At 47.2% G+C, this 21,926-nt stretch overlaps 1 protein-coding gene across 1 annotated transcript in view; it reads left to right on the forward strand.

Moving 5' to 3' along the window:
• Nucleotides 1–21,926, forward strand: part of LOC120026453 (FSD1-like protein) — a 66,992-nt gene that overhangs the window by 13,424 nt on the left and 31,642 nt on the right. The window contains exons 2-5 of the mRNA XM_038971315.1: nucleotides 2,201–2,296; nucleotides 2,528–2,659; nucleotides 15,961–16,062; nucleotides 19,710–19,732. Coding sequence (XP_038827243.1) covers nucleotides 2,201–2,296; nucleotides 2,528–2,659; nucleotides 15,961–16,062; nucleotides 19,710–19,732 — 353 coding nt within the window. The remainder of the gene's footprint in view (nucleotides 1–2,200; nucleotides 2,297–2,527; nucleotides 2,660–15,960; nucleotides 16,063–19,709; nucleotides 19,733–21,926) is intronic.

A 21,926-nucleotide genomic window follows, 5' to 3' on the forward strand; every position in this document is an offset into this window, starting at 1 on the left:
GGTCTTCAACATGATGGTGTTTTGATGTCAGGGGTCTTCAACACCATGGTGTTTTGATGTCAGGGGTCTTCAACACCATGATGTTTTGATGTCAGGGGTCTTCAACACCATGGTGTTTTGATGTCAGGGGTCTTCAACACCATGTATTTTCTGGTGATGTTTGGATTTCTAAGACTCATTTTCCTTCTGTTTGACCAGAAATCTAAGACCATTATTTACGTCTACTTTTTAAGATGCAAAAGGGTTGAACAAATATCTCTACGCCTTGATTTCCCCCCCCAAAAAAATATACTCGTAGCGTTCATTTGACACCCAATTTGATCCTATAAACGTCACAAGGTGGTGTTCATGAACGTGACCCCAGTGCACTATATAAAGAATAAGGTTGGCAGGCACTGCGTTGGTGCCAGATACCCAGCCACATAGAGACAGTACAAAGGCCAGGTTCCATTCCCTAGGCAGTCCAAGTAGAGGAGGTTAGAGCAGTGGTGAAGTTTCAGCATGACTTGTTATGTAGGCCATTCACAACCAGCCTTTAGGGTGATTTCGTCATAATGTGGGTTACTGAATATGACTCGATTTTATAGAAACACAGAAAAAATTAGGGCAGATTTATACAAATCATGTGTAGCCTGGACTATGTGTGGCCATAGTTCAACAGAAGGCATGTCAGCTCTCTACACACAGCACCAGGAACAGCTTTAAATGACTAGTGGAGTTGCAGGTGCTGATCCTGAATCTGGCTGGAGGTACCCTGGCTGGGTGGCTGGAGGTGCCCTGGCTGGGTGGCTGGAGGTGCCCTGGCTGGGTGGCTGGAGGTACCCTGGCTGGGTGGCTGGGGGTGCCCTGGCTGGGTGGTTGGAGGTGCCCTGGCTGGGTGGCTGGAGGTGCCCTGGCTGGGTGGCTGGAGGTGCCCTGGCTGGGTGGCTGGGGGTGCCCTGGCTGGGTGGCTGGAGGTGCCCTGGCTGGGTGGCTGGAGGTGCCCTGGCTGGGTGGCTGGAGGTGCCCTGGCTGGGTGGCTGGAGGTGCCCTGGCTGGGTGGCTGGGGGTGCCCTGGCTGGGTGGCTGGGGGTGCCCTGGAGGTGCCCTGGCTGGGTGGCTGGGGGTGCCCTGGCTGGGTGGCTGGAGGTGCCCTGGCTGGGTGGCTGGAGGTCCCCTGGCTGGGTGGCTGGAGGTGCCCTGGCTGGAGGTACCCTGGCTGGGTGGCTTGAGGTGCCCTGGCTGGGTGGCTGGAGGTGCCCTGGCTGGGTGGTTGGAGGTGCCCTGGCTGGAAGTGCCCTGGTAGAGATTGTCTCTGTCTCACACTGTAAATCTGTATGGACCAAACAGTGGACGAGGGGTCCAGACCTCGGTCTTATACCGGCTAGTATACTACCTGATAACAAATTACTAATTGTCTTTTGCATCACACTAGTCTGGCAAACTTATTGTACGCCTGCTGTGTGGATTCTGACTGTCTGACACTTCTGATGATGGTAAGGAAGTCACAGTCCCGTTTCTCCCTATTGCCTGAAGCAGGGCAGGAGACGTATGGTAGGAACCAAGAGGTCAGTCAGTTAGGGTCCTGAACATAGAGGGAGGTTATAATTGGTCATGAGTGAACTTCTAACACGGAAACAAACCTGACAAGCAATTTGAACATGTGACTGAATAGCCTGAAATACAATAGTAGGCCAATGGATTGATGTATTGATGTATTGATGGATTGATGTATTGATGTATTGATGGATTGATGTATTGATGGATTGATGGATTGATGTATTGATGTGATGATGATGATGGATTGATGATGATGTATTGATGTATTGTATTGATGTATGATGGATTGATGTTATTGTATTGATGGATTGATGGATTGATGTATTGATGTATTGATGTATTGATGTATTGATGGATTGATGGATTGATGGATTGATGTATTGATGTATTGATGGATTGATGTATTGATGGATTGATGGATTGATGGATTGATGGATTGATGTATTGATGGATTGATGGATTGATGGATTGATGGATTGATGTTTGATGGATTGATGGATTGATGTATTGATGGGTTGATGGATTGATGGGTTGATGGATTGATGGATTGATGTATTGATGTATTGATGGGTTGATGGATTGATGTATTGATGGATTGATGTATTGATGGATTGATGGATTGCAGACACTTTAACGTATACATAATGTGTCTGTCTTTCAGGAGGCCCTACAAAGGATAATAACCACGTTGGCCAATAAAAATGAGGAGCTCCATAACTTCATGGAAACACTTAGCCACTCTCTGGCTGGTGTCCAGGTAAGACAAATAATAACACTCAACATTTATGTAATTACATTAAACATAACATAAAGCAATATTAACTGTGAAATCACAATTTTGTACAGTAACTTTCATTTGCCAAATATGCCATATTAAATCAATCAAATGAAATATGAATGAAATATGAAATGTTAATGAATCTATAGAGTAGTGACGCAGAGATTGATTCTGGATGCAGAGATGAATCAAGGTGTGTGGTCGTGACAGGTGAACTCCACGCGAGCAGTGTCCGACCTGGAGGAGGAGTTTGACTTGTTATTCACCGTCCTGGTTGAGGTGAAGGAGAGCATGATCAACATCATCAAACAGGAAGGGGCCAAGAAGACACAGGAAATACAGGTACCTGACCCCTAACCCCTAACCCCTAACCCAACATCATCAAACAGGAAGGGGCCAAGAAGACACAGGAAATACAGGTACCTGACCCCTAACCCCTGACCCTAACCCCTAACCCAACACCATCAAACAGGAAGGGGCCAAGAAGACACAGGAAATACAGGTACCTGACCCCTAACCCCTGACCCTAACCCCTAACCCAACACCATCAAACAGGAAGGGGCCAAGAAGACACAGGAAATACAGGTACCTGACCCCTGACCCCTAACCCCTAACCCAACACCATCAAACAGGAAGGGGCCAAGAAGACACAGGAAATACAGGTATCTGACCCCTGACCCCTAACCCAACACCATCAAACAGGAAGGGGCCAGAAGCACAGGAAATACAGGTACCTGACCCCTGACCCCTAACCCAACACCATCAAACAGGAAGGGGCCAAGAAGACACAGGAAATACAGGTACCTGACCCCTGACCCCTAACCCAACACCATCAAACAGGAAGGGGCCAAGAAGACACAGGAAATACAGGTACCTGACCCCTGACCCCTAACCCAACACCATCAAACAGGAAGGCGCCAAGAAGACACAGAACTACAGGTACCTGACCCCTGACCCCTAACCCAACACCATCAAACAGGAAGGGGCCAAGAAGGCTCACTAGCTACAGGTACCTGACCCCTGACCCCTAATCCAACACCATCAAACAGGAAGGGGCCAAGAAGGCTCAGTAGCTACAGGTACCTGACGCTAAACCCAACCTTAACCTTAACCCCAACACAGGATAGGTCTGTAAGTCTTAGGAGCTACAGGGATCAATAGACAGCCTACTACTGTATCATATCCCAGAGACATACTACAGACTGAGAGGATTTGTCTCTTATCCCAGAGACATACTACACCCTGAGAGGATTTGTCTCATATCCCAGAGACATACTACACCCTGAGAGGATTTGTCTCATATCCCAGAGACATACTACAGACTGAGAGGATTTGTCTCATATCCCAGAGACATACTACACCCTGAGAGGATTTGTCTCATATCCCAGAGACATACTACACCCTGAGAGGATTTGTCTCATATCCCAGAGACATACTACAGACTGAGAGGATTTGTCTCATATCCCAGAGACATACTACACCCTGAGAGGATTTGTCTCATATCCCGAGACATACTACACTGAGAGGATTTGTCTCATATCCCAGACATACTACAGACTGAGAGGATTGTCTCATATCCCAGAGACATACTACACCCTGAGAGGATTTGTCTCATATCCCAGAGACATACTACACCTGAGAGGATTTGCTCATATCCCAGAGACATACTACAGACTGAGAGGATTTGTCTCATATCCCAGAGACATACTACAGACTGAGAGGATTTTCTCTTATCCCAGAGACATACTACAGACTGAGAGGATTTGTCTCATATCCCAGAGACATACTACAGACTGAGAGGATTTGTCTCTTATCCCAGAGACATACTACACCCTGAGAGGATTTGTCTCATATCCAGAGAATACTACAGACTGAGAGATTTGTCTCATATCCCAGAACATACTACACACTGAGAGGATTTGTCTCTTATCCCAGAGACATACTACAGACTGAGAGGATTTGTCTCATATCCCAGAGACATACTACAGACTGAGAGGATTTGTCTCATATCCCAGAGAATCTACCAGACTGAGAGGTGTTGTCTCATATCCCAGAGACATACTACAGACTGAGAGGATTTGTCTCTTATCCCAGAGACTCTACACCTGAGGGATTTGTCTCATATCCCAGAGACATACTACAGACTGAGAGGATTTGCTCTTATCCCGAGGACATACTACACCTGAGAGGATTTGTCTCATATCCCAGAGACATACTACAGACTGAGAGGATTTGTCTCTTATCCAGAGACAACTACAGACTGAGAGGATTTGTCTTATCCCAGAGACATACTACACCTGAGAGGATTTGTCTCATATCCCAGAGACATACTACAGACTGAGAGGATTTGTTCTCTTATCCAGAGACATACTACAGACTGAGAGGTTGTCTCATATCCCAGAGACATACTACAGACTGAGAGGATTTGTCTCATATCCCAGAGACATACTACAGACTGAGAGGATTTGTCTCATATCCCAGAGACATACTACAACCTGAGAGGATTGTCTCATATCCCAGAGACATACTACAGACTGAGAGGATTTGTCTCATATCCCAGAGACATACTACACACTGAGAGGATTTGTCTCTTATCCCAGAGAACATACTACAGACTGAGAGGATTTGTCTCTTATCCCAGAGACATACTACACACTGAGAGGATTTGTCTCATATCCCAGAGACATACTACAGACTGAGAGGATTTGTCTCTTATCCCAGAGACATACTACAGACTGAGAGGATTTGTCTTATATCCCAGAGACATACTACAGACTGAGAGGATTTGTCTCTTATCCCAGAGACATACTACAGACTGAAAGGTGTTGTCTCATATCCCAGAGACATACTACAGACTGAGAGGATTTGTCTCATATCCCAGAGACATACTACACCCTGAGAGGATTTGTCTCATATCCCAGAGACATACTACAGACTGAGAGGATTTGTCTCTTTCCCAGAGACATACTACACACTGAGAGGATTTGTCTCATATCCCAGAGACATACTACAGACTGAGAGGATTTGTCTCATATCCCAGAGACATACTACACCCTGAGAGGATTTGTCTCTTATCCCAGAGACATACTACAGACTGAGAGGTGTTGTCTCATATCCCAGAGACATACTACACCCTGAGAGGATTTGTCTCCATATCCCAGAGACATACTACAACCCCTGAGAGGATTTGTCTCATATCCCAGAGACATACTACAGACTGAGAGGATTTGTCTCATATCCCAGAGACATACTACAGACTGAGAGGATTTGTCTCATATCCCAGAGACATACTACACCTGAGAGGGATTTGTCTCATATCCCAGAGACATACTACAGACTGAGAGGATTTGTCTCTATCCCAGAGACATATACACACTAGAGGATTTGTCTCATATCCCAGAGACATACTACAGACCTGAGAGGATTTGTCTCATATCCCAGAGACATACTACAGACTGAGAGGATTTGTCTCTTATCCCAGAGACATACTACAGACTGAGAGGTGTTGTCTGATATCCCAGAGACATACTACAGACTGAGGGATTTGTCTCATATCCCAGAGACATACTACACCCTGAGAGGATTGTCTCATATCCCAGAGACAACTACAGACTGAGAGGTGTTGTTCATATCCCAGAGACATACTACAGACTGAGAGGATTTGTTCTCATATCCAGAGACATACTACAGACTGAGAGGATTTGTCTCATATCCAGAGACATACTACAGACTGAGAGGATTTGTCTCTTATCCCAGAGACATACTACCCTGAGAGGATTGTCTCATATCCCAGAGACATACTACACCCTGAGAGGATTTGTCTCATATCCCAGAGACATACTACACCTGAGAGGATTTGTCTCATATCCCAGAGACATATACACCCTGAGAGATTGTCTCATATCCCAGAGACATACTACAGACTGAGAGGATTTGTCTCTTATCCCAGAGACATACTACACACTGAGAGGATTTGTCTCATATCCCAGAGACATACTACACCCTGAGAGGATTTGTCTCATATCCCAGAGACATACTACAGACTGAGAGGATTTGTCTTATATCCCAGAGACATACTACAGACTGAGAGGATTTGTCTCTTATCCCAGAGACATACTACAGACTGAGAGGATTTGTCTCATATCCCAGAGACATACTACAGACTGAGAGGATTTGTCTCATATCCCAGAGACATACTACACCCTGAGAGGATTTGTCTATCCCAGAGACATACTACAGACTGAGAGGATTTGTCTCTTATCCAGAGACATATTACACACTGAGAGGATTTGTCTCATATCCCAGAGACATACTACACCCTGAGGGATTGTCTCATATCCCAGAGACATACTACAGACTGAGAGGATTTGTCTTATATCCCAGAGACATACTACAGACTGAGAGGATTTGTCTCTTATCCCAGAGACATACTACAGACTGAGAGGATTTGTCTCATATCCCAGAGACATACTACACCCTGAGAGGATTTGTCTCATATCCCAGAGACATACTACACCCTGAGAGGATTTGTCTCATATCCCAGAGACATACTACAGACTGAGAGGATTTGTCTCTTATCCCAGAGACATACTACAGACTGAGAGGTGTTGTCTCATATCCCAGAGACATACTACAGACTGAGAGGATTTGTCTCATATCCCAGAGACATACTACACCCTGAGAGGATTTGTCTCATATCCCAGAGACATACTACAGACTGAGAGGATTTGTCTCATATCCCAGAGACATACTACAGACTGAGAGGATTTGTCTCATATCCCAGAGACATACTACACCCTGAGAGGATTTGTCTCATATCCCAGAGACATACTACACCCTGAGAGGATTTGTCTCATATCCCAGAGACATACTACAGACTGAGAGGATTTGTCTCGTATCCCAGAGACATACTACACACTGAGAGGATTTGTCTCATATCCCAGAGACATACTACACCCTGAGAGGATTTGTCTCATATCCCAGAGACATACTACAGACTGAGAGGATTTGTCTTATATCCCAGAGACATACTACAGACTGAGAGGTGTTGTCTCATATCCCAGAGACATACTACACCCTGAGAGGATTTGTCTCATATCCCAGAGACATACTACACCCTGAGAGGATTTGTCTTATATCCCAGAGACATACTACACCCTGAGAGGATTTGTCTCATATCCCAGAGACATACTACACCCTGAGAGGATTTGTCTCATATCCCAGAGACATACTACAGACTGAGAGGATTTGTCTCTTATCCCAGAGACATACTACACCCTGAGAGGATTTGTCTCATATCCCAGACATACTACAGACTGAGAGGATTTGTCTCATATCCCAGAGACATACTACAGACTGAGAGGTGTTGTCTCATATCCCAGAGACATACTACAGACTGAGAGGATTTGTCTTATATCCCAGAGACATACTACACCCTGAGAGGATTTGTCTCATATCCCAGAGACATACTACAGACTGAGAGGATTTGTCTCATATCCCAGAGACATACTACAGACTGAGAGGATTTGTCTCATATCCCAGAGACATACTACAGACTGAGAGGATTTGTCTCTTATCCCAGAGACATACTACACACTGAGAGGATTTGTCTCTCAGTAGTGAATGCGATGCCTGGGAGGCTCCTGTGACGTTTGTGTGTGTATCTGGCATCTACCCTGGTGTGTGTGTGTATCTGGCATCAACCCTGGTGTGTGTGTGTGTATCTGGCATCAACCCTGGTGTGTGTGTATCTGGCATCAGCCATGGTGTGTGTGTATCTGGCATCAGCCCTGGTGTGTGTGTATCTAGCATCAGCCCTGGTGTGTGTGTATCTGGCATCAGCCATGGTGTGTGTATCTGGCATCAGCCCTGGTGTGTGTGTATCTGGCATCAACCCTGGTGTGTGTGTATCTGGCGTCAGCCCTGGTGTGTGTGTGTATCTGGCGTCAACCCTGGTGTGTGTGTATCTGGCATCAACCCTGGTGTGTGTGTATCTGGCATCAGCCATGGTGTGTGTGTATCTGGCATCAGCCATGGTGTGTGTGTATCTGGCGTCAGCCCTGGTGTGTGTGTATCTGGCATCAACCCTGGTGTTTGTGTATCTGGCATCAGCCCTGGTGTGTGTGTATCTGGCATCAGCCCTGGTGTGTGTGTATCTGGCGTCAGCCCTGGTGTGTGTATCTGGCATCAGCCCTGGTGTGTGTGTATCTGGCATTAGCCCTGGTGTGTGTGTATCTGGCGTCAGCCCTGGTGTGTGTGTATCTGGCGTCAGCCCTGGTGTGTGTGTATCTGGCATCAACCCTGGTGTGTGTGTATCTGGCGTCAGCCCTGGTGTGTGTGTGTATCTGGCGTCAACCCTGGTGTGTGTGTATCTGGCATCAACCCTGGTGTGTGTGTATCTGGCATCAGCCATGGTGTGTGTGTATCTGGCATCAGCCATGGTGTGTGTGTATCTGGCGTCAGCCCTGGTGTGTGTGTATCTGGCATCAACCCTGGTGTTTGTGTATCTGGCATCAGCCCTGGTGTGTGTGTATCTGGCATCAGCCCTGGTGTGTGTGTATCTGGCGTCAGCCCTGGTGTGTGTATCTGGCATCAGCCCTGGTGTGTGTGTATCTGGCATTAGCCCTGGTGTGTGTGTATCTGGCGTCAGCCCTGGTGTGTGTGTATCTGGCGTCAGCCCTGGTGTGTGTGTATCTGGCTTTGGCCCTGGTGTGTGTGTATCTGGCATCAGCCCTGGTGTGTGTGTATCTGGCATCAGCCCTGGTGTGTGTGTATCTGGCGTTAGCCCTGGTGTGTGTGTATCTGGCGTTAGCCCTGGTGTGTGTGTATCTGGCGTTAGCCCTGGTGTGTGTGTATCTGGCGTCAGCCCTGGTGTGTGTGTATCTGGCATCAGCCCTGGTGTGTGTGTATCTGGCGTTAGCCCTGGTGTGTGTGTATCTGGCGTCAGCCCTGGTGTGTGTGTATCTGGCGTTAGCCCTGGTGTGTGTGTATCTGGCATCAGCCCTGGTGTGTGTGTAACTGGCGTCAGCCCTGGTGTGTGTGTAACTGGCGTCAGCCCTGGTGTGTGTGTATCTGGCATCAGCCCTGGTGTGTGTGTATCTGGCGTTAGCCCTGGTGTGTGTGTATCTGGCGTTAGCCCTGGTGTGTGTGTATCTGGCGTTAGCCCTGGTGTGTGTGTATCTGGCGTCAGCCCTGGTGTGTGTGTATCTGGCGTCAGCCCTGGTGTGTGTGTATCTGGCGTTAGCCCTGGTGTGTGTGTATCTGGCGTTAGCCCTGGTGTGTGTGTATCTGGCGTTAGCCCTGGTGTGTGTGTATCTGGCATCAGCCCTGGTGTGTGTGTATCTGGCATCAGCCCTGGTGTGTGTGTATCTGCGTGTGTTTGGGTGTTGAGCTTGTTTGGGTTTATTTATTCTTGCTCAGAGATAAAACTGAAGAAATTCAGAATTGACTAAGAATGGCAAAACACACATTTTAAAATCCATAACACATCATACGAGACAGAATAGAATAGAGAACATTACAGGGCATTTTTTCATTCTGATTGTTAAAAACAGTCTGTCTGTTAAAAATAATGTTTTACCCAAAAATGATCTTCCATAATGTTGTAGTGTCTCCACACACTCCTCTCACCCCTCTCTCGGACAGCCTGGGGGGTGTGTGATGTTGTAGTGTCTCCTACACCCCTCTCACCCCTCTCTCAGACAGCCTGGGGTGTGTGTGATGTTATAGTGTCTCCATACACCCCTCTCACAGACAGCCTGGGGTGTGTGTGATGTTGTAGTGTCTCCATACACCCCTCTCTCAGACAGCCTGGGGTGTGTGTGATATTGTAGTGTCTCCATACACCCCTCTCTCAGACAGCCTGGGGTGTGTGTGATGGTGTAGTGTCTCCATACACCTCTCTGACCCCTCTCTCAGACAGCCTGGGGTGTGTGTGATGTTGTAGAGTCTCCATACACCTCTCTCAGACAGCCTGGGGTGTGTGTGATGTTGTAGTGTCTCCATACACCCCTCTCAGACAGCCTGGGGTGTGTGTGATGTTATAGTGTCTCCATACACCTCTCTGACCCCTCTCTCAGACAGCCTGGGGTGTGTGTGATGTTGTAGTGTCTCCATACACCCCTCTCACACAGCCTGGGGTGTGTGTGATGTTATAGTGTCTCCATACACCCCTCTCAGACAGCCTGAGGTGTGTGTGATATTGTAGTGTCTCCATACACCTCTCTCAGACAGCCTGGGGTGTGTGTGATGTTGTAGTGTCTCCATACACCCCTCTCACACAGCCTGGGGTGTGTGTGATGTTGTAGAGTCTCCATACACCCCTCTCACAGACAGCCTGGGGTGTGTGTGATGTTATAGTGTCTCCATACACCTCTCTCAGACAGCCTGGGGTGTGTGTGATGTTGTAGTGTCTCCATACACCTCTCTCAGACAGCCTGGGGTGTGTGTGATATTGTAGTGTCTCCATACACCCCTCTGACCCCTCTCTCAGACAGCCTGGGGTGTGTGTGATGTTGTAGAGTCTCCATACACCCCTCTCTCAGACAGCCTGGGGTGTGTGTGATGTTATAGTGTCTCCATACACCCCTCTGACCCCTCTCTCAGACAGCCTGGGGTGTGTGTGATGTTATAGTGTCTCCATACACCCCTCTCAGACAGCCTGGGGTGTGTGTGATGTTGTAGTGTCTCCATACACCTCTCTCAGACAGCCTGGGGTGTGTGTGATGTTATAGTGTCTCCATACACCCCTCTCAGACAGCCTGGGGTGTGTGTGATGTTGTAGTGTCTCCATACACCTCTCTGACAGCCTGGGGTGTGTGTGATGGTGTAGTGTCTCCATACACCTCTCTCAGACAGCCTGGGGTGTGTGTGATGTTATAGAGTCTCCATACACCTCTCTCACCCCTCTCAGACAGCCTGGGGTGTGTGTGATGTTATAGAGTCTCCATACACCCCTCTGACCCCTCTCTCAGACAGCCTGGGGTGTGTGTGATGTTATAGAGTCTCCATACACCCCTCTGACCCCCCTCTCAGACAGCCTGGGGTGTGTGTGATGTCATCTTGCTGCTATGGCAGTTCTCTGGCCAACTCTCAAAGTCCATTGAGCAGGAACAAAAAGTGTCTGAAATTACCCCCCCCCCCCCAGATATGAGATTACCCATTGTCCCTCTTTGTAGGGTGAGCGCTGCCTGGTATTCTGTTTCCCATTACATCAAACTCACTTCAGGCCCAGTATCAACTCGCATGTCTCGTCATGTGACTCAGGAAAACATATATTTTCATCAGTTAAATGAAAAACATACACCTGTTTTTGTATTCATTTATTCTAAATTGTTAAATGTCCGACTCTTTTGAAGGACTAAACCCATAGCAGGACGACCACGTTGTTCATGATTAGTTCATTCAACCCTCCCAAGAGCTAGGTTTTGTTTTGCCAGCATTCACCGTTATTATGAGTTGGTCTGTCAGCTGATGAACCAACATGTTATCTGGGTCACTGTAAGCTCATCTAGCCTTTACCAACCAAGTAGATGTTCTGTTACCTCCACACCCTGCTCTGGTCCTCTCTCCTTGGGGTGATCGTTACGTTTCCCCCCGCTCTGGTCCTCTCTCTTTGGGGTAATCGTTACGTTTCCCCCTGCTCTGGTCCTCTCTCCTTGTGGTGATCGTTACGTTTCCCCCGCTCTAGTCCTCTCTCCTTGTGGTAATCGTTACGTTTCCCCCCGCTCTAGTCCTCTCTCCTTGTGGTAATCGTTACGTTTCCCCCCGCTCTAGTCCTCTCTCCTTGTGGTAATCGTTACGTTTCCCCCCGCTCTAGTCCTCTCTCCTTGTGGTAATCGTTATGTTTCCCCCCGCTCTAGTCCTCTCTCTTTGGGGTAATCGTTATGTTTCCCCCGCTCTGGTCCTCTCTCTTTGGGGTGATCGTTACGTTTCCCCCCGCTCTGGTCCTCTCTCCTTGGGGTAATCGTTACGTTTCCGCCCCGCTCTGGTCCTCTCTCCTTGAGGTGATCGTTACGTTTCCCCCCGCTCTGGTCCTCTCTCCTTGTGGTGATCGTTACGTTTCCCCCCGCTCTAGTCCTCTCTCCTTGTGGTGATCGTTACGTTTCCCCCCGCTCTAGTCCTCTCTCCTTGGGGTAATCGTTACTTTTCCCCCGCTCTAGTCCTCTCTCCTTGTGGTGATCGTTACGTTTCCCCCCGCTCTGGTCCTCTCTCCTTGGGGTAATCGTTACGTTTCCCCCCTGCTCTAGTCCTCTCTCCTTGTGGTAATCGTTACGTTTCCCCCCGCTCTGGTCCTCTCTCCTTGGGGTAATCGTTACGTTTCCCCCCTGCTCTGGTCCTCTCTCCTTGGGGTAATCGTTACGTTTCCCCCCGCTCTGGTCCTCTCTCCTTGGGGTAATCGTTACGTTTCCCCCCTGCTCTGGTCCTCTCTCCTTGGGGTAATCATTACGTTTCCCCCCGCTCTGGTCCTCTCTCCTTGGGGTAATCGTTACGTTTCCCCCCGCTCTGGTCCTCTCTCCTTGTGGTAATCATTACGTTTCCGCCCCGGTCTGGTCCTCTCTCCTTGGGGTAATCATTACGTTTCCCCCCTGCTCTGGTCCTCTCTCCTTGGGGTAATCGTTACGTTTCCGCCCCGGTCTGGTCCTCTCTCCTTGGGGTAATCGTTACGTTTCCGCCCCGGTCTGGTCCTTTCTCCTTGGGGTAATCGTTACGTTTCCCCCCTGCTCTGGTCCTCTCTCCTTGGGGTAATCGTTACGTTTCCCCCGCTCTAGTCCTCTCTCCTTGTGGTGATCGTTACGTTTCCCCCGCTCTAGTCCTCTCTCCTTGTGGTGATCGTTACGTTTCCCCCCTGCTCTGGTCCTCTCTCCTTGGGGTAATCGTTACGTTTCCCCCCGCTCTGGTCCTCTCTCCCTTGGGTAATCGTTACGTTTCCCCCCGCTCTGGTCCTCTCTCCTTGGGGTAATCGTTACGTTTCCCCCCGCTCTGGTCCTCTCTCCTTGGGGTAATCGTTACGTTTCCCCCCGCTCTGGTCCTCTCTCCTTGGGGTAATCGTTACGTTTCCCCCCGCTCTGGTCCTCTCTCCTTGGGGTAATCGTTACGTTTCCCCCCGCTCTGGTCCTCTCTCCTTGGGGTAATCATTACGTTTCCCCCCTGCTCTGGTCCTCTTTCCTTGGGGTAATCGTTACATTTCCCCCGCTCTGGTCCTCTCTCCTTGTGGTAATCATTACGTTTCCGCCCCGGTCTGGTCCTCTCTCCTTGGGGTAATCGTTACGTTTCCCCCCTGCTCTGGTCCTCTCTCCTTGGGGTAATCGTTACGTTTCCGCCCCGGTCTGGTCCTCTCTCCTTGGGGTAATCGTTACGTTTCCCCCGCTCTGGTCCTCTCTCCTTGGGGTAATCGTTACGTTTCCGCCCCGGTCTGGTCCTCTCTCCTTGGGGTAATCGTTACATTTCCCCCGCTCTGGTCCTCTCTCCTTGGGGTAATCGTTACGTTTCCGCCCCGGTCTGGTCCTCTCTCCTTGGGGTAATCGTTACGTTTCCGCCCCGGTCTGGTCCTCTCTCCTTGGGGTAATCGTTACGTTTCCCCCCTGCTCTGGTCCTCTCTCCTTGGGGTAATCGTTACGTTTCCCCCCCGGTCTGGTCCTTTCTCCTTGGGGTAATCGTTACGTTTCCCTCGCTCTGGTCCTCTCTCCTTGGGGTAATCATTACATTTCCCCCCGCTCTGGTCCTCTCTCCTTGGGGTAATCGTTACGTTTCCCCCCTGCTCTGGTCCTCTCTCCTTGGGGTAATCGTTACGTTTCCGCCCCGGTCTGGTCCTTTCTCCTTGGGGTAATCGTTACGTTTCCCCCGCTCTGTTCCTCTCTCCTTGTGGTAATCATTACGTTTCCGCCCCGGTCTGGTCCTTTCTCCTTGGGGTAATCGTTACGTTTCCCCCGCTCTGGTCCTCTCTCCTTGGGGTCACAGGAACCTGAGAGGAGGCTCATTGAACAGCACTCCGGTAAACAGCGAGATAGATGTTAATGGTATCAGGTCTTAAAGTCTCAGTGTAGTCAAAATGTTAGTTTTTTCCTTTGCGTTTTATAGTATCATATTGTACCACAGTTGATGAAACTAAACACTGTAAAAGTGTAAAACAATGTGAACATTGTTATTTTCAACCAGCAACAATCAAGAACTAACAATCTACACAGGACCGTCTAATCAGCAGGTTTACGTGGGCGGGAGTTTCAGCTTCCCTTGGTGACATCACCATGTGGTCAATTGGTTAATACACCAGGAGCAAACCTCTCTGCCAATAACAGCTAGGCGAGGGCCCCTGGGAGAGTGGTGCCAGGAAAATAACCTCTCACTCAACGTCAACAAAACAAAAAGGAGCTGATCGTGGACTTCAGGAAACAGCAGAGGGAGCACGCCCCCTTATCCACATCGACGGGACCGCAGTGGAAAAGTTGGAAAGTTCCTCGGGCGTACACATCACTGACGATCTGAAAATGGTCCACCCGCACACAGACAGTGTGGTGAAGAAGGTGCAACAGTGCCTCTTCAACCTCAGGAAGCTAAAGAGATTTTACTTGGCCCCTAAAACCCTCACACACTTTTACAGATGCACAATTGAGAGCATCCTGTCGAGCTATATCATGGTACGGCAACTGCACCGCCTGGTACGGCAACTGCACCGCCTAGTACGGCAACTGCACCGCCTGGTACGGCCACTGCACCGCCCGCAACCACAAGGCTCTCCAGAGCGTGATGCGTTCTGTCCAACACATCACCGGGGGCAAACTACCTGCCCTCCAGGACACCTACAGCACCCGATGTCACAGGAAGACCAAAAAGATCAAGGACACCAACCACCCGAGCCACTGCCTGTTCACCCCGCTATCATCCAGAAGGCGAGGTCAGTACAGGTGCATCAAAGCAGGGACCGAGAGACTGAAAAACAGCTTCTATCTCAATGCCATCAGACTGTTAAACAGCCATCACTAGCCGGCTACCACCCGGTTACGCAACCCTGCACCTTAGAGGCTGCTGCCCTATATACATAGACATGGAATCACTGGCCACTTTAATAATGTTACTCAACCCTGCACCTTAGAGGCTGCTGCCCTATATACATAGACATGGAATCACTGGCCACTTTAATAATGGAACACTAGTCACTTTAATAATGTTTACATACTGCTTTACTCATCTCATATATATATATACTGTATTCTATTCTACTGTATTTTAGTCAAAGCCACTCCAACATTGCTCATCCTAATATTTATATATTTCTTAATTCCATTCTTCTACTTTTAGATGTGTGTGTATTGTTGTGAATTGTTTTTAGATACTACTGTACTGTTGGAGTTAGGAACACAAGCATTTCGCTACATGTGCTAAATTTATGCATGTGACCAATAAAATTAGATTTTCAGTTTTCTACTCCCCACTCGGACAACTCCCAGAATTCTTGCATGAGAAATAGTTTTTTGCCCCAAAAATTATTTGTGCCATTTTTAATGGAAATCTATTACATACAGTAAGGTACTTAATTGTTACCCAGAATTGATTTGATATTGATATAAAAATGGCTGCCTTGGGCCTTTTAATAGAAACCAAACCTGAATGTGCTATAACAGCTCCATATTTCCTTTGTTCCATAGAATCAACTGACACAGAGCAGCGACGCCTTGGAGAGTGCAGAGGAGCTCCTGGAGTTTGCCAACAATGCTCTGGATATTAAAGACGAGGATGAGTTCACTAAGGTAGAGGCTGCTGGTCTGTGATATCATACAGGATGTGGTGTGAAACAACAGCATCTCATTGGCTGTCTAGGCCTTAGACGAGAAGATTATTTGAATGTGATCAGCTGACACGGGATACCAGGAAGTAGGTAAAGGTCAACGTTGAATGCTGCTGGGTAACATGAGTCAGGAAAATCTTGGCCTCATCCAGCTAAATTTGGTAGATTGTAGTCCTCATTCTAAAGTGAAAGTTTATTTGATTGTTTTGGATTTGTTTCTAAATACAATGTGATAAAATGAATGGAAACTAATGAGAACTTTTTTGTTTTAACAAGCTTAAAATATATTTCTAAAGGTGACCCATGAAGAATGGTTCTCTTAATTAAACTAACAAACATTTTCGCCTATCAATTTCCTATCTAATATTTTCAGAAACTTAAAGTGGAACTGACAGTGTTTTAACAACATGAATATGACACTTAAAAAAAAAACATTTTCTGACAAGCGAGCACTTAGATATGGTCCTTTTCACATTTTCAAAAATTCATAGAACGTTTGGGAATGAATAGAGTAAGTCATTTGTGAAAACTCTTTTAATATAAACTTCTTATGGCTGAAGTCCCGGTAACGGGAACGTTATGACAACAGCCAGTCGAAGTGCAGGGCGCCAAATTCAAAAAACAGAAATCTCATAATTAAAATTCCTCAGATATTCATGTGTCTTATATCATTTTAAAGGTAATCTTGTTGTTAATCCCACCAAAGTGTCCGATGTCAAAGAGGCTTTTCAGCGAAAGCACTACAAACGATTATGTTAGGTCACCGCAAAACCACAATAATCACAGGCCATTTTTTTTTCATTTGTGAAAACTCGATAGCAACATAGAGGTTGTGCTTTTGGACAATTAATAGACGCTGCAGTACATAAAACCTAATAAAAACACCTGCCTCGTCCAGGACCAGAGTCTACACAGACTGGTGCAGCACAGCCAATCAGAGCTACAGACCTAATGAAAACACCTGCCTCGTCCAGGACCAGAGTCTACACAGACTGGTGCAGCACAGCCAATCAGAGCTACAGACCTAATAAAAACACCTGCCTCGTCCAGGACCAGAGTCTACGCAGACTGGTGCAGCACAGCCAATCAGAGCTACAGACCTAATAAAAACACCTGCCTCGTCCAGGACCAGAGTCTACGCAGACCGGTGCAGCACAGCCAATCAGAGCTACAGACCTAATAAAAACACCTGCCTCGTCCAGGACCAGAGTCTACGCAGACCGGTGCAGCACAGCCAATCAGAGCTACAGTAGGCCTATACGCAGACTGGTGTGATATAGCCACCAAAAGGGCCTGCCATCATTCACTTTCAACTGGACTGTGTGTAAGTAGATCATTAGAACACATTCGTGTGTTAATGATAAACAAACACATGTTAACCAGGTAGGCTAGTTGAGAACGAGTTCTCATTTGCAACTGCGACCTGGCCAAGATAAAGCAAAGCAGTTCGACACGTACAACAACACAGAGTTACACATGGAATAAACATACAGTCAATAATACAGTAGAAAAAAAAGAAGAAAAAAAAGTCTATATACAGTGTGTGCAAATGAGGTAAGATAAATAAATACAGTATGGGGATGAGGTATTTGGATGGGCTATATTTCAGATGGGCTATGTACAGGTGCAGTGATCTGGGAGCTGCTCTGACAGCTGGTGCTTAAAGCTAGTGAGGGAGATATGAGTCTCCACCTTCAGTGATTTTTGCAGTTTGTTCCAGTCATTGGCAGCAGAGAACTGGAAGGAAAGGCGGCCAAAGGAGGTGTTGGCTTTGGGGGTGACCAGTGAGATATACCTGCTGGAGCACGTGCTACGGGTGGTTGCTGCTATGGTGACCAGTGAGCTGAGATAAGGCGGGGCTTTACCTAGCAAAGACTTATAGATGACCTGGAACGAGTGGGTTTGGCGACGAATATGTAGCGAGGACCAGCCAACGAGAGTGTACAGGTCGCAGTGGTGGGTAGTATATGGGGCTTTGGTGACAAAACGGATGGCACTGTGATAGGCAAATACATTTAATTGATAACTAAGTGTGCGTTCGTAAATTGCCTCCAGTGGTTTTGAGTGATCTCTGCGCTCATAAATTCAGAGCGTTTTGCTCTCTGAGCGCACACTATTGACACTGGACGGTCTGGCGGAGGGTTGAACCGAGCATTCCTCACAACGGCAGTCAAGCTAACTGGCTAACGTTGGCTAGCTACTTCCAGACACAAATGAGAGAACACCTAACGCTTGCCAGCTGTTATCTATAGCGTTGGTGACTGTAACTGTGCTGTGACTCGTTCTCCTTACGTTTACTGACACCGGTCATATTCAGCAGGTGTTGCGAGTTTGTAAATGCGCCAGTTTTTCTGCGCTTTGGCAGACGAGAGTGTTCTGAAATCGGAGTAGATAGCCAGTGAATTGTAGAACGAGAGATATGCTAACTGGATAACAGTCGTTCAAGCTCAGCATAGCTAGCGAGCAAAGCGATTCACATGTCTTGCTAGCTAACCAAATGACACCTGCATCACTAGCTGTGTATAGCCACCGAAAAACAATATGAGGGGAAACAGTCAGTCACTCCTCCAATGACATGACATCCTCCTAGCAGCTAGCTATCTAGCTAACGTTAGGCTCCGTGTTTTTACCTTGCTACATAAATAGATACGCTAGCCTGTTAGCCACGTTATGACATGACATCCTCCTAGCAGCTAGCTATCTAGCTAACGTTAGGCTCTGTGTTTTTACCTTGCTACATCAATAGATACGCTAGCCTGTTAGCCACGTTATGACATGACATCCTCCTAGCAGCTAGCTATCTAGCTAACGTTAGGCTCCGTGTTTTTACCTTGCTACATCAATAGATACGCTAGCCTGTTAGCCACGTTATGACATGACATCCTCCTAGCATCTAGCTATCTAGCTAACGTTAGGCTCCGTGTTTTTACCTTGCTACATCAATAGATACGCTAGCCTGTTAGCCACGTTATGACTGACGTGTGATCATTGCCCTTGCTAGTTTGATTGTATTGACATTCCCAGCTGTAGTAACATTCGTCCGTTTTTGTCCAAAATATTGAACTGAAGAAGTGCATCCTGAATGGAGGCAGCAAACGATGTACCAGACCAGCTGGGATTTACAACCTGATTTAGGATTTTGGGGGGATTAGCAAGAAATGTATTGGTGAATTATATTAATCAAGCATTGAACTGCAACCATCTATTCTGCCAACAATACCTTACTGTAAGTCATGGAATGTTGAGTCAAATTTAACTTATTTTTAAAACTTTTTATAAAGTTGGTTTTGTAGCATAAACTAGGAATTTTTACATTTTTGACTGGTATTATGATTGTCTGTTTATTTCATATCTGCAAAGTAGTTTAAAACGCAGTCAGTTCCACTTCAACTAATGTTTAAATCCAAAGTCATGCTGCTTTTTTCTGTGTGATGTTGATCACCATGCTCTACTCAGCGTCCCACTGTGAGGGCCCTGCCTGCCTATCTGTGTCCACTACAGCCACTGAGCAGAACATTGCTGCACGCCCACCAACCCTCACCTGCATGGCTGTACTAACCAACCTCTTCTTCTTTCTCCTATACGCTCCTCTCCTCCTCTTCTGCCAAGGCTGCCAAGCAGATCAAAGATAGGTAGGTATACTCGTCCCTTGTCTAGTCTGTGGACATGTCTGTTATCGGCTGCAGTGAGAAGCCTTGTTTGGAGCATAGTTGAGATCGATAGTTTAGCAGATGTATTTGTGCTATTTTCATCAGTAGTCTGACGTCAGTGAACTGATAGTAACATGTACTTGACCTACACTACCGTTCAAAAGTTTGGGGTCACTTAGATATGTCTTTGTTATAAAAAAATATATAATAAAAACACTTTGTCCATTTAAATAACATCAAATTGATCAGAAATACAGTGTAGACATTGTTTATGTTGTAAATGACTATCGTAGCTGGAAATGGCTGATTTTAAAATTTAAATAAAACAAAATTGGGAATAATAAAGAAAAGCCCCAAAAAGTCAATTTTTTTAAATACAATCAAATTGATCAGAAATGCAGTGTAGACATTGTTAATGTTGTAAATGATTATTGTAGCTGGAAACGGCTGATTTTTTATGGAATATCTACATAGGTGTACAGAGGCCCATTATCAGCAACCATCATTCCTGTGTTCCAATGGCACGTTGTGTTAGCTAATCCAAGTTTATCATTTTAAAAGGCTAATTGATCATTAGAAACCCTTTTGCAATTATGTTAGCACAGCTGAAAACTGTTGTTCTGATTAAAGAAGCAATAAAACTGGCCTTCTTTAGACTAGTTGAGTATCTGGAGCATAAGCATTTGTGGGTTCGATTCCAGGCTCAAAATGGCCAGAAACAAATACCTTTCTCCTGAAACTCATCAGTCTATTCTTGTTCTGAGAAATGAAGGCTATTCCATGCGAGAAATTGCCAAGAAACTGAATATCTCGTACAACGCTGTGTACTACTCCCTTCACAGAACAGCGCAAACTGGCTGTAACCAGAATAGAAAGAGGAGTGGGAGGCCCCGGTGCACAACTGAGCAAGAGGACAAGTACATTAGAGTGTCTAGTTTGAGAAACAGACGCCTCACAAGTTCTCAACTGGCAGCTTCATTAAATAGTACCCACAAAACACCAGTCTCAACGTCAACAGTGAAGAGGTGACGAACACAGGAGCCATTGGAACACAGGAGTGATGGTTGCTGATAATGGGCCTCTGTACGCCTATGTAGATATTCCATTAAAAATCTGCTGTTTCCAGCTACAATAATCATTTACAACATTAACAATGTCAACACTGTTCTAATCAATTTGATGTTATTTTTAATGGACAAAAAAATTGTTTATCTTTTTCTTTTAAAGGACATTTCTAAGTGACCCCAAACTTTTGAATGGTAGTGTATATGTGGTTACATGTTATGTGTGTTTACATGCCGTGTGTGGTTACATGCCGTGTGGTTACATGCCGTGTGGTTACATGCCGTGTGTGGTTACATGCCGTGTGGTTACATGCCGTGTGGTTACATGCCGTGTGGTTACACGCCGTGTGTGGTTACACGCCGTGTGTGGTTACACGCCGTGTGTGGTTACACGCCGTGTGTGGTTACACGCCGTGTGTGGTTACACGCCGTGTGGTTACACGCCGTGTGTGGTTACACGCCGTGTGTGGTTACACGCCGTGTGGTTACACGCCGTGTGGTTACACGCCGTGTGGTTACACGCCGTGTGTGGTTACATGCCGTGTGTGGTTACATGCCGTGTGGTTACACGCCGTGTGTGGTTACACGCCGTGTGTGGTTACACGCCGTGTGTGGTTACACGCCGTGTGTGGTTACATGCCGTGTGGTTACATGCCGTGTGGTTACATGCCGTGTGTGGTTACACGCCGTGTGTGGTTACACGCCGTGTGGTTACACGCCGTGTGGTTACACGCCGTGTGGTTACACGCCGTGTGTGGTTACACGCCGTGTGTGGTTACACGCCGTGTGTGGTTACACGCCGTGTGGTTACACGCCGTGTGGTTACACGCCGTGTGTGGTTACACGCCGTGTGTGGTTACACGCCGTGTGTGGTTACACGCCGTGTGTGGTTACACGCCGTGTGTGGTTACATACCGTGTGGTTACATGCCGTGTGGTTACACGCCGTGTGGTTACACGCCGTGTGGTTACACGCCGTGTGGTTACACACCGTGTGGTTACACACCGTGTGGTTACACGCCGTGTGTGGTTACACGCCGTGTGTGGTTACACGCCGTGTGTGGTTACACGCCGTGTGGTTACACGCCGTGTGTGGTTACACGCCGTGTGTGG

Source organism: Salvelinus namaycush, chromosome 31 (assembly GCF_016432855.1).
Source record: "Salvelinus namaycush isolate Seneca chromosome 31, SaNama_1.0, whole genome shotgun sequence".
Taxonomy (NCBI): Eukaryota; Metazoa; Chordata; class Actinopteri; order Salmoniformes; family Salmonidae; genus Salvelinus; species Salvelinus namaycush.